General features: G+C 41.4%; 1 protein-coding gene across 7 annotated transcripts in view; it reads left to right on the top strand.

The window, feature by feature from the left end:
- Positions 1–14288, top strand: part of KIF13A (kinesin family member 13A) — a 212544-nt gene that overhangs the window by 116266 nt on the left and 81990 nt on the right. For all 7 annotated transcript variants that reach the window (XM_042937815.1, XM_042937819.1, XM_042937816.1 and 4 more), the window contains exons 5-7: positions 9952–10044; positions 11144–11324; positions 14012–14099. In XM_042937815.1, coding sequence (XP_042793749.1) covers positions 9952–10044; positions 11144–11324; positions 14012–14099 — 362 coding nt within the window. The remainder of the gene's footprint in view (positions 1–9951; positions 10045–11143; positions 11325–14011; positions 14100–14288) is intronic.

Consider the following 14288-nt stretch of genomic DNA (forward strand, 5'->3'; position numbering starts at 1 on the left):
TCTATTCCTTACTTACTGGTACCCAGAGACATCATTTAACATAGTGCAGGCTATTTAGGGAGGTGGATAATAATCACAATAGACAGTACACTTCTGAGCACTAGGTTCCCAGCACTGTGCCCACCCCTCTACCTGCGGTGGGTCATTTAATTGTCATGTAGTCAATCGTGTTGAAACTATTACTGTCCCTGTTTTACCGATGAGAAAACTGAGGTTCTTGGAGGTCCTCCTACCTGTGAGAGAGCTGAAAAGCAATTGTCAAGATAGATTTGAGTCAGTGACAATTACATGTGAAGGTTTTTATGGATTCTCCTGTAATTCCGGGCGATCCTCTCTTCTCTGACATCCCCCAAAAGTGGCTGTATGCCGAAATCACGTTGCAGTCCTCTGGCTTGGAACCCGGCCAGGAATAATTCTAATAGTGTTCTCCCTCCTGTCAGATGTTCTCTGGAGTCCCGAATGCTTATGTTTGGTTTGGGCTTTATTTTAATCTCCCCTCACGTGCTGTCAATATTGTGCTTCCCACAGTCCAGGAGGGATTTGGGGTGAGGCCTACTCCTGTACCAGAGAGAATATATCAGACAGAAATGAGGAACGCTTTCTTTCTCAGCAGATGGTTTATGTGAAAACACCCTACAAAATAACTCAAAATACATTCTCTGTCAGACTGTCCTCACGCACAAGGTGGCTTAGTTTCTCCTTCCATCCTGGGCACCGATGCCTGACCATCCCCTTGGGTGAGTCAGCTACCTTATCTGCCAACAAAAAAGCAGCCGAGGTTCACTGCCAGCTCTTGACTCGTCCCAGCACCGTTGCTGGGGTGGAAATGTCCTTCTGGGTGAGTCACCCTGTGCCATGCTGCAAGCAGAACTCCCAGGCACTGCAAGTCTGATAGCCCTTGGACACCATGATGAAAAATGGCCCCGTGCTCTCCCTGCACCCTCATGGCCCAGTTCCCCTGGATCCTTTTACCCAAGTCCCTTCATGGCAAACTTCTGAGGTTGATTAAAACTTAAATCTAGTGTCACCAGGTCAATCCTTAAAGCCTTCTTTTTTTTTTTTTTTTTTTTTTTTTTTTTTTAATTTTATCTGAACGCTGTAGTTGTTGGTCATTTAACTTAAACCAGGCTTAACTTCACTACGTGGGACAGTTTCTGAGCTGTGCTGTTTGGGAGAGGGATTTGCTGAAGCCTGGTCCGGGCTGGGCATTCCTTGCCATTGCAGAGTTGGTGGGGGGACCCGCTCGGTCTTGTAGGACCCAGGTGCTCTCGTCTGGAACTGGGCCCCCTGCCTGACCCACACTCCTCAGAATCTCAGTGGCCATCAGCCCTGCTTGGAGGTGGGGAAACACGCTCACAAACGAGCAGGCCCGCGAGCTCCATGTCACAAATACTGAGTTCAGACATTTTTTTCCACTCTCACTCCAGAGAGAAAAGAGACAGGAAAGAAAACAGGAGACTCTGTATAAACTGACAAAAGTGTGGATTGTGTCGAAATCTTGAATGCTCTTCTATGTTCCCACTTTGGAGAAATGAGAAATATGGGGCGCCTGGGTGGCTCAGTCCATTGAGCGTCCGACTTCGGCTCAGGTCACGATCTCACGGTCCGTGAGTTCGAGCCCCGCGTCGGGCTCTGTGCTGACCGCTCGGAGCCTGGAGCCTGCTTTGGATTCTGTGTCTCCCTCTCTCTCTCTGCCCCTCCCCTGCTCATGCTCTGTCTCTCTTTCAAAAATAAACATTAAAAAAATTTTTTTTAAAGAAAAACGAAAAACATTCCATGCATATGTCATGTCTAGCTGCATATTGCCACACTTACTGTTTTATTCAGCCATGATCTACGTGAGACTCCCTTGCTTAATGCAGGTTGTAAATAAGACAGGGGTTATGCCCTCCTGTTTTGTTCTCCCTTTTCTTAGAACGTACGCCTCTGTAACTACCTCTTTGGTAGTCAGGTGTTGGGCATATGATTGGTACGTGCACTTTCTCTTTGGTCCCTAGTTGGTCTTCTGCGCTTTGCTATCAGGGTCCTGCTATAGAGAGAGAATGACCTTGCTTGCTCAGTTCTCAGTGCACACACATAATAGCTTTGAATCCTTGCTGCGATCCCCAGTAGGGACAGATTATGCGCAAGCATGGGGACTCAGGGTATTCACTTTTTGAAGGTCTGTATTATATATGTGATGTAGGGTTGGTTGGGTCAGGTGTCTAACCTTGGTTGCAGAAATCCCATACAGGAGCCCTCTCTGCGACTGTGAAATTATGTTGCAGATTGCTTTGGGCATGTCTGTGTTTTAAGACTTGTCCATACGGCCGTAGGTGGTTTTAAGCATAAACCCCACAGAGGAAATTGGTGTCTTTTTGGTCATGGTTATTAACAAATGAGGTTAGGTTTGTCCTGTGGATTCCCTGCCGTAGACACGTGGGGCTGTGTCTAGAGAAGGGCACTTCCTCTCTGGCATCGGTGCTGCTGAAAAGCCACAAACCTCTTGGGTTTGACAGTGTTGTGGCTTTGCTTGGCTTGTCTGGGATAGAAACAAATACTCAGATCTTCCTGCTTGCCAAGGACTTCTGAACTTTCCCTTATGGGCTGTTGTGCATTCCCCTAGACATACAACGCTTCGCTTTGTTCTCTTTGCGGGTGAGCGATGGTCAGCAAACATTTAGGTGAAGATACTACATCTTTTATGGATTCCCTGATTCCCACCATCCAACATAAACAGCCCCATTTTTTTGCAAAGTGAGCTTCGACAAGCCGTTGGCAAGTTGTTGTTGTTGTTGTTGTTGTTGTTGTTTTTCTGCTGCGCTGCAAAAGGGGACTGCTGGGTTTAAAAAATAGAAATGAACAAAGCAGGAAACCTTCAGTCTTTTGGATCAACCAAACTCTCCTTAACAGACCATATAAGGCTCTTTAATATTTAATGTTTTCTCTGTATCACAGAGTGAAGTATAGTCCTCCTTTGTGTCTCATGGGGAGCCAGTTATGTTGAGGAGGACAGGAGGCTGTATAAAGAGTTCATAGTGCATTTTAAGGCTTTGATTGACAGTCTGGTCTTTTTATAGTTGTTTCTTATCATACCAGTAATGCCCTGAAAGTTACCAAGCCAAAGAATTGATTAAATATAACCCCAGCCAGGGAGTCATACAGCTAACAAGGCACCAGATTAGAAAAATGAGGGAAACTCTATGGAGTATGTTATCTATTTGCAGTTTTATTGGTAGGTTTTATTATGTTCGTTTTTACCCCCGTACCCTTCCGAGATAATGTTATGAAACAATAGTAAATATTTTTCCTCCACTGGACAGTATTAGGTTGGCATATCCTGTCCCAAATAATGTTGTTTTTTCTTCCTCTCCTCATGATGCCCCAACATAACACACATACACACTGACATACACATACCCTCAGCATAGACATACATGTACCCCCAACACACATACACACATATATATACCCCCATACAACCCAAAACACATGCCACACACACCCCCAACACACACACGTACACATACACCCAACACGCATATAATCCCATGTACACCCAACACACAAATACATACACACACACCAACACAAATAAAACATAATACCCCACTATCATATACTTGCTCGATCTCTCACTCTCTTTCATGTGTGAGAGCGCCCCACCATTATATTTGGTCAGTGAAATATTTAAAAATATTCTCTATTGCTAGAGGGGTGCCTGGGTGGCTCAGTTGGTTGAGCGTCCAACTTCGACTCAGGGCATGATCTCGCGATTCGTGAGTTTGAGCCCCATCAGGCTCACTGCTGTCTGCACAGAGCCCGCTTCGAATCCTCTGTCTCCCTCTCTCTGCCCCTCCCCCACTCACTCTTTCTCTATCTCAAAAATAAATAAACATTAAAAAAGTTCTCCATTGCTAGAGAAATGCAATACATGATTCCTTTAAAATTTTTTTCTAAGAATAAGTATCTTTTATTTTATCTTTGAAATTGAATTACCTCACAGAATGGTTGAAAAGATGAAGGAACTATTTTTTTTTTAGTTGTTTTTAATGTTTATTTTGAGAGAGAGAGACAGACAGACAGAGTGTGAGCAGGGGGTGGGGGGCAGAGAGAGAGGGAGACACAGAATCCAAGGTGGGCTCCAGGCTCTGAGCTGTCAGCACAGACCCCGACATGGGGCTCGAGCTCACAAACCGTGAGATCATGACCTGAGCTGAAGTTAAACACTTAACCAACTGAGCCACCTAGGCGCCCCTGGAACTATTTTTTTTTTAAGTTTATTTATTTTGAGAGAGAGCGCGTGAGTGAGTGTGAGTGGAGGAAGGGCAGATAGGGAATCTCAAACAGGCTCTGTGCTGTCAGCATGGAGCCTGATGCTGAGTTTGATCTCACAAACCTTGAGATCATGACCTGAGCCGAAATCAAGAGTCAGATGCTTAACCCATTGAGCCACCCAGGCTCATCCCAATGAAGGAACTATTTTAAGGAAAAATAATTAGATGTTTACCTCCTTCTCTCTACCAAAATTAATTATAGTTGATTAAAGATTTAAGGGATGATGATAACAATGGATATTAACTAAAATATATTCTATACTTACACCAGCCAGGCCCTATGGTATATGCTTTACCTTTCTTGCCTTATTAAATCATACCAGCAGCCCACTAAGGTAGCAGTCATTGTTCCTGATTTACTAATGTAGAAACCCAGAACTTGCTCAAGGTCACACAGCTGGTAAGGGGCAGAGTTCAGGTTTGAAAATAAAACTGTAAAAAACAAAAATAACAGAACTAGAAGAAAATCTAGGTGAATCCCTATATAATTTGGGGTAATAATAAAACAAAAGGATTTTGGAAGCATAAAAGCATAACATATACCATAGGAAAAATTACAAAGGAAAAGGTGAAAGATTTGGATATGAACAACCAAAAGCTTTTGTATGACAAAAACCAACATGAGATTAAAAAGTAAATGACAGATTAGGAAACAATATTTACAACATAGAGTAGACCAAAGGTTAATACCCTTGATACATGATGAGCATTTTTAAATAAGAAAATCAATGACTAAACCAATTGATTTATAAAAAGAAACATACAACCCAAGTAATCAATTTACTAAAGAATGCGTCCAAAGTGAGCAATAAACAAAGGAAAGGAAAATTTTAGTTTTGTCAAAACCAAGAAGAATGATAATAGCTATGTTGTTGAGGGTGCATTGCTAGAGGACTCAGTAATTAGATTTTTTGGAGTTTTGCCTGGTAAAGTCAATAGAAAAGTGCTCAAAGATAAATAGGTAAGAAAAAGTAAATAATCTAAATATCCATAGTGGGGAACTGATTGCATCAGTTAAACATACAATGGGAAGCTAAGCAGCTATTAAAAAAATAGTAATGTTGATGTAACTTTGTGGAGGTGGGAAAGTCTTCATTATTTCCTATCGTAAAGAAGAATAAATTTCCCTTAAGACATGAAGCCATAGTGACAAAATGTATTCCAGTCTCTCTAGAATCCAGTCTTGCTTAAAACTGTAAAAATACATGAACATAACAATAGCTCTTTGTATTTATCCTTTTACAAATTCTGCTTCAAGATGGTTATTTAAGGATGGAAAAGAGATGAACTCTTTCCAGAAACACAGTATAATTGTTTTCTACTTTTTCATATTCCATTTTGTATTCCCCAGAAGTTTTTCCTTTCCTACTTATAACTAAAACTTTATTAAATATGTTAAATCTGAATTATATTCTGTCTGTCAAGCATAGCTAAATGTCTAAGAAAACTTGACTTTTTGAAAAGCATATGCACATATTTAGTAGAAATCAGAGAGACTAGTTTGTTTTTTTCTGTCACGTATATTTTGTTTTAATGTCCAGGAGGCTACTATATGGGTGCCAGGAAAAGTATAATCTGTAATTTTTATCAAAATTGTCCAATTAGTATACATATTATGTTAACACATCTATTCATGTCTGTCCCCAGTGCCTTATTTAACCAAGGGTACTGCAGTCTTTAGGGGCTCATTAGAATTTCAAAAACAGCCATACTTTGATCAAAATATGAACTCTAATGCAATTGAACATTTCTTTTTAAGTTCAGCAAATAATATTTTGATGCGTCAGTCCTCACTAATGAGGAAAGGGGCCTCCAATTAAATACACTTTAGTCTGAGGACAGCTATGTCAACAGAGGAATAACTTGGGAAATAAAAGTGCCTACTGTGTGCCAACGACTCTTCCAAGATGCAAGAGCAGCCGTTTTCACCACCCAGGGGTAGAGAAAAATGGAAAAAAATAGCGCGGTGTGGTGAGTTCTAGAGTTGGTGAGAAAAATCTAAACAAAACCAAGGAGACCAGAGGTGGGAGTATCAGATTCCTAGTTGTCCCGCAACGTGAGTCACTGATGATGGCTAAGCATCTGCCTTAACGTTTAGGAGTCAGTGCAGACAGACCCGGGCCCTGCCGCTCACTGGCGGTGTGATCTTGGGCAAATGATCCCCCTTTCCGAGCCCCAGCCTCCGTTCAGATCACAATCCATACCCTCTGGTGCTGGGTACTGCAAGGATTCAGTGATGTAAAACACAAAGTGCAATGCAAACAGAGCAGATGATAAAAACTGTCTTCTTCTTAGTTGCATAAATAATAAAAGTACCCAACTTTAAAAGGTTAATTTATATCCTCTTTAGTATTTGTAATAATTTCGACATAGGCAAAACCAATTTATTCTTTTTTTTTTTTTTTTTAAGTTTTTTTCCCCCCCTAGAGAGAGAGAGAGAGAGAATGTGAGCAGGGGACAGAGCCAGAGGGAGAAAGAGAGAATCTTGAGTAGGCTTCATGCTGATGCGGGGCTCAATCCCACAACCCTGGGATAACGACCTGAACCAAAACCAAGAGTCACATGCTCAACTGACTGAGCCACCCAGGTGCCCCCAAACCAGTTTATTCTTATATTTTTACATCCTGGAGAATTCTCTAATCATTTGGTCTATTTTGTGTGTAATTTTAGTATACATATCTTGGATTGTTTTGTGGTTTTTCTTCACCTGACATGCCTTAAACCTATTTCATGTAGCATTCATTCTTGGTTTTTTGTGTTTGTTTGTTTTTGACTAATCTTTAGTTTAAAAGACCATTTGTGGTAAGAATAAGCAACATTGTGACTTGCCTTTAAAAGAATATGAAGAGGGACGCCTGGGTGGCTCAGTCCGTTAAGCAGCTGACTTTGGCTCAGGTCATGACCTCATGGTTCATGAGTTCAAGCCCTGCAAGCCCCGTGTCAGGCTCTCTGCGGTCAGTGCAGAGCCCGCTTCAGATCCTAGCCCCCCCCCCCCCGCCCCTTCCCCACTCACATGCACGCAGTTTCTCTCTCTCAAAAATAAACATTAAAAAAAAAAAAAAGAATATGGAGAAAATAAGTCCTCATATTTCCATCCTGCTCGGCCTCAGGTGCAGAAGTCAGAAGTATTGTATCTCACTACCTAACATAGGAACAGAGAGGTTCCTGACCACAGTGCTCCCCTGCAGTTGAATCCTGCAGTCAGCTCAAGCAGGAGCTTTTTTTCAAGTTACCGAATAGGGGTTGAAATCATGAATTACGGGCAGGATGTTTGACCTAGCCAAGCCTCGAAGCATCTTGTCCCCACCCTCACCCACTTCCTGAGGGGCTGGTTGACCAGGGTGGGAGATCCAACAAGATGGCTCCATTCATCTTCTTGTGCCAAGAAAGTGGTGCCTTCAGAGTCTGCGGGTGGCTGGCACTTGGGTCTGGCTGAGGACCACGGTCAGTTCTCACAAGCCTGAGCGCGGGCTGTGTTCAACTCCTGTGTTCTACACGGCAGGGCTCTGCTCCAGAGTTAAGGCCTGCCTTTGGGCATGGGCCTTGGGGGAGTCCATGTAGGATAAGGAAGATCTTTTGAGAAGACGCACCAGAAAAAAATGGTGACGTAGTGGGTGTCAACTTTGTCATTACCTTCTTTTCAGTCTGTACATGAGTACGTGCACACACAATCTTTAGTTGGTCTTCACAACAAACCTGTGTGTTTCGGGGTGGTTACACCCTTCAAAAAAATCCGTGTGGTACACCAGCATGTTTTAAATACTCTTAGGTACCAGGCTCTGCACTAGATTGTAGAGGTCAGAGAGAAATAAGGTTATATAAATTTGGCATTTTTTCTTCCATTTCATTTTTTTTAACTTTAGTGCTTTTCTCTCTCTCTCTCTCTCTCTCTGACATAAGTTTTTTACATTGTATGTATAGTTTGCACATGACTTTTGTTAAATGCAGCAATGTTTTTGAATTCCAGCGTTGTTTACACACGTTTGTTTTATTTTTTTTTACATGGTTTGTTATCTTTGTCATATAAAATAGTCACATTTTATGTCTCTACTCCCTTATTAGCGGGCATTTAACTTTATTCCAACTTAGAGAATTGAAATAATGCTGCCCTGGAGAACCTGGGTGGCTCAGTCGATTGAGCATCCAACTTTGGCTCAGGTCATGATCTCACGGCTTGTGAGTTCGAGCCCCACTTCGGGCTCAGTAGTGTTAGCACAGAGCCCTCTTTGGATCCTCTGCCCACCCCCCCTTTGTCCCTTCCCTCTCTCTCTCTCAAAAATAAACAAACATTTTAAAAAGAAGAAGAAAAATAATGCTGCCATGAGCATCCTATTACAGGGGTCCCTTGTGGGAATGCCTCTAGGGCGCGTGCCTCACAGTGGGCCAGAGTATGGGCTTATTTATATTCTCTTTCAAAGGTGCTGCAAGGTTTTCTTCAAATGGCTGCATTTGTTTTTTCTCCCACCAGCAGGTTATGAAAGTGCCTGTATTTCCTCAGTCTAGCTATATTGTTGCCAAAATTTTGTTTTTCGCCAACCTAATGGTTGAAAATATTACTTGTTTCACATTTAACATTTATAAGAGTCCCATTCTGCAGCCATGAGGTGCCCCAATGTAACAAGGGACTGCTAAAATCCCATCCAACTTTGCAGGAAAGAAGAAGTACACCTGAGAGCTTATGTTCTGTTGCGTTACTTCCAAACGTAAAAGGAATTGTTGTGTAGGATTAAAAAAAAAAAGGACTCATTCTTTTCAACCAACATTTATTAAGCATTTTGTCCCAGGCCCTAGGATTACAAAAATAAACAGATTATAGTCTCCGACATCATTCAGGGGGTTCTCAGTCCACTGGAGGAAAGAGGTACTTAAACCAGTAGTTTTGGCAAATACTGTAATCGTGACTGTTCAGGAGCAGTAGAGCACAGGAAGGAGAGCATCATTTTAATTCTCTTAATGACGGGGAATGAATATTAGAAAGTCACAAATTTCAAAGGGTAGTAAATGCCGCCTTCACTGGTGAAAAAGATTTTCACAGTTTTCTCTTCAGCTGGTTGCTACTGGCTGTATTGTGCATGACTGAACATTGCCAAGAATTGCAGTAAGCTGTAGGCAGGCCCGCAGAAGGGAACTCGTCCTCCAGCCCACCATGGGGACAAGGAGACAGGTGCCTTTGCTCCACACCCCGCCCCACCCACCCAACAATGAACAGTTTCTCTGCACTTGGCCGGTACTTTGCACTGTGCTAGGTACTTACACCTCTCGAGATGCGTCTGACAAAGCTCCAGCTCACTGCAAGCTCAGAATCCAGATGGGGAGGTAGGACCATTATGCTGAATGCCATTTTAATACCAACTCTTGGGAGGAAGTGCAACAGAATTTAAATGATGCTTCGGTGTGGCCCTCCAGCATCAGTGCCTGGAGAAGTGTCCCAAGAGGGAAAGAACGGGTAGAATCATGAACTAATCCAGGAACTGAGCTCTTAATACACAGCCCTCAAAAGTAGTCACACAATACACTTTTAACATCTTTTTTGGATTGAGAGACTATTGTTAATAACCGGGACTCTGTTACTAATCCAAACATGTCAAGAAAAATCATTCTTTTCTTTGGTTGTTTTTTTTATTTTATTTTTTAGGTCAAGAAGTGGTTTTCAAGTGCCTTGGGGAAGGAATTCTTGAAAAAGCCTTCCAGGGGTATAATGCTTGTATTTTTGCATATGGACAGACAGGTAAGTAGCTATATTTATAGTCAGTGATATTAAATATGCATTTCTTAAAGCCTAGAACTAGAAAGCACTTTCTAGTGACACTTCCTGGGAAGTGACAGAAACATACTTCTGATTTTGTGGGTTTAACTGAATTTGATGATCAAAAGGCCCCTCTTTTTGAAGGTTCAACAATTTTGGTAACTGAGTAATTGAGCAAGGCTAGTTTCAAACTGTTAAGTGTCATTTTCCTAAATTGTAGTTTTAACTGTATTTGAACTGGAAAAATAATTACCAGTTTCTCAGTCTAAAGGTTCTAGTAAAATGTGGTAGAGCAACTCTTAGTATCATCCTATACGGAGGACCTTCCCTGGGCACAAGAGTGGTGTTGGATATTTTTTAAGTTTAGTTATTTTGAGAGACACAGGGCACGTGCACGTGCATGTGTGCATGTGAGTGGGGGAGAGGCAGAGAGAGAGACAGTGGGGTGTGGAGAGAGAATCCCAAGCAGGCTCCGCACTGCCAGCACAGTGCCCGATTGGGGATTCGACCTCATGAGCCATAAGATCATGACCTGAGCTGAAATCAAGAGTCCGACGCTTAACTTACTGAGCCACCCAGGTGCCCCTTGAGCGGTGATGGATTATTAAACCAAGATTGTGAGACAGGTGCTTGGAACACGTAGAACAGAAGCATGTTAGGGGCTCAGCCACTAACATTGCTTCGGTTATAAAGTTAGACTAAGTCATGCCAGTACTCCCTGCTGTCACATCACAGGACAGCTAGGAGACTCGGTGAGAGGATACTTTCACAAAAATAAACTATTTTTGTGGCTAAGGACTGTCAATGTTACTCAATAATGTATACTTGACATTTACTATACATACTTTTCAAGATCATGTATCTGTAGTGGTTATATTTGTAGGCATCCCTCTGTCAAACTGGAGACCATGCGTGTTATAGAAAGAATAGTTGCCTTACTGCCCGAGGGCATTAGTTTGAGGGCAATGTTTGCTACTTCTGCTATGTGACCCTGGTGTGTGTATGTAGGAAACTCATATGATGGAAGCATTATGTTTCACTTCCTCTGCTTCCTCCCTTCTTTCTGCTTGATCTTCTCCAGGTTCAGGAAAATCCTTCTCCATGATGGGCAGTGCTGAGCAGCTGGGCCTTATTCCAAGGCTCTGCTGTGCTTTATTTAAAAGGATCTCCCTAGAGCAAAATGAGTCACAGACCTTTAAAGTCGAAGTATCCTATATGGAAATTTATAATGAGAAAGTTCGGGATCTTTTAGACCCCAAAGGGTAAGTTAGTGGTTGCAATTAAGCTTATAATGGGGGGTAATAATTGTAAATGATCCTTAAGTTAAAACTGCAAGTGAATATATTTATTTGAGCCATTGGGTCACTGCTCTGGTTTCAGTTCATTCGCTGAGAAACCAAAGCCTGCTGGTAGACCCAGTACATGTAGTTTATCCTAAATTCACGTATAAAGTTGCTTACGTATGCCATTTAAAAAGACGTTTTTACTGTTGGTATTATTTTTGCTACCGTGGCTTGTTCATACAAATTGAGTTAAGAATGACACATTGGTTCTCCCATTCATGTGGAAAGCAGCAGCTCTAAATTAGAGTAAGTGCTTGAGGGCTTGAAAGAACTCAGCCCGGGCAAGCCATTCTCTCCCTGGGCTGTGTGCTGGAATCACATTGGGGGGCTTTTTAAGAATGTGCTGGCCTGAGCCCCACCCGTAGAGACTATGAGTCAGTGGACCCAAGGGGACATCCCCACATCAGTACTTTTTAAAAATGAGGTGATAAAAACCAGATGAGTTTGATTCATAGAGAGAAAAAGGGTCATTTACTTTTCTTCCTTAATTTTTTTTTTTTACTGACTTAAAACTAACACATATTCATAGAAAATTCAGAAAATAGGCAAAACGTAGTGAGAACTAAAAATGACCTATAATCCCTCAAAACTAAAAATAACCACTGTTAATACTGTGGTGCATTTTGACCCTGTTTCAAGTCTGTGGGGTGTCTCTGTGTGTTCAGGTCATTCTCTAAATACAATTCAGTATCCTGGATTATTTTATATGCTTCTAGCTGCTGTGTGGTCAAGGGTGTTACCAAAGGTATACGATCAAAATGGTAGGTGACCAGGAAGTGAACCAATCGTGGGAAATGTTTATATTTACTTTAAAGTTATTAACTATTTGCATATGAAAGAACACTTACAACACATGTAAGATATAAATAATAATAAAATTGACTACCCTCTTTACCATTTGGCTTAATAAAATGGAACATGACCAATATTTTTAGAGCCCCTATATGTTTCTCTTGGATTCCATTCCATTCCCTACCCTCCCCAAGGTAACCACTGTTAGGAATTTTATGTTTCTCATTATCTTCACCCCTCTTAAAGTTTGCACATAATTTTGCACAATTTGAAACTTTGTGTGACATTATCATATATATGTCCTTCATTGACTTGTAGTTTCCTGTTCATGATTCATTCATTCTGATGATATGAAGTAAGGATGCATTGACTTTTTCTGCTTTTTGGTGTTCCATTATATGATTACCATAGCCTGTCTCACGCCTGTCGCCTGTGTGGTTTCCACTTTCTACTGCTACAGTGCCGCTCTGAGCATTCTTGTTGTGTCCTCTTGGGTGTTGCAAATGTAGGGGTTTCTAGGGACTGCATCTGGGGTAGACTTGCGGGCAATAAGATACTGAGTCTCCGACTTTATGAGGTACTGCCCAACTGTCTTCCAAAGGGCTTATACCAGCTTGCAGCCCACCAGCAGGTAAAAGAATTCCATGTTAGTCCCCATCACAAGCAGAACTGTGCTAGAGGGACTTTTTCTTGCTCCACAGTAGTATTAAAGACTCTCTGATTGTGCAGGCTGAGTGAGCAGAATTCCAGGTGTGTGTGCATCCAGCTAGCTGTCTTGAAGATACGTGTTTGGTCTGCCCCGGTTTAGAGTACACAGAATTGCTCATTGTTATGTTAAAATAAAGGTAGTAAAACCTGCTTTGTAAGTTGCTGTAAGAATAAATGAGATAACTAAAAAGTTCTTAGGGCACAATGCCATGACTCTGGGAAGCACTCAGCAATCTTTAGCTCCTCCCCCCCCCCCCCCCCCCCCCCCCCCCCCCCCCGCCGAGTGATGCCAAGCATTGACTCTTATGATTTGCAAGGTGATTAATATCTGATGCAATGAAAAAGGTGACAGGTGCAATATGCTTGTGATATATATGAGTTTGCTTTTAATCTCAATTACCTATTGATAAGCTGTTGAAATGGGTCCCAGACCAGGTTTGTCATTTAAAAATCCAAAAAAGTTTTAAAGTCTTCACCAGCAGAGCCAATTCTAAATATAGGATAAATATCAGTAACTACAAGCAATTGCCATATCACCTTCTGCATAAAATTGTCAGCACAGAAGCAGCATAACTCAATGTAGACTTAAAGCAAATTAAAACACTTTAATATTGTTCAATACTTGATCAAAACTTTAAGACATTATTTACTGAGACTGAGAATGTGCTTATTTATGAAATAGTCTTAAAAGTGTAATTCAATTCTGGTATGTTCTTTGCTTTCCTTCCTTCCTTCCTCCTCCCTTCCTTCTTTCCTTCCTTCCTTCCTTCCTTCCTTCCTTCCTTCCTTCCTTCCTTTTCTTCTACGTAAAACTAAAGTTCATCTACTAGAGCAAGTTTGCCTAACCTAGTATTCTGTGTCCTGGGTGTTTAGTTTGGGAGTAAAGATAGAATTTTTTAAATAGAGTAAGCTACTTTAAATAGAAATCAGAGTATAAAAGACATTCCTCATATGGAATGCTGTTTTGCTAATCCAAATAAAGTAGCTTTTAGAATATTTTTTTGATCATTAAAAATATTGCAATCTTAGTTTCTGAGTACTTAAAAAGAAAGAAAAGCTTCCCAGTTTGGTCTGATTCATTCATTCCTTTTTCCTTCCTCCCAAAGGAATAGACAGTCTCTTAAAGTTCGAGAGCATAAAGTGTTGGGGCCATATGTAGATGGTTTATCCCAGCTGGCTGTCACTAGTTTTGAGGTAAGTGTCATTAAAAAAAAAAAAAAGTCATTAAAAAAAAAAATGGTGGTAAATTGAAGCACGTAAGTAATGTTGAATGTATTTTTTATGTGAATGCTTTATAGCATATTGGTACCACGTGTGGTCTCGGGAGCCCAGTAGCAACATCCCCTACATGGAAAGAAACACCTTCAACCTGCTTTGTTGTGA

Source organism: Panthera leo, chromosome B2, assembly GCF_018350215.1.
Source record: "Panthera leo isolate Ple1 chromosome B2, P.leo_Ple1_pat1.1, whole genome shotgun sequence".
NCBI lineage: Eukaryota > Metazoa > Chordata > Mammalia > Carnivora > Felidae > Panthera > Panthera leo.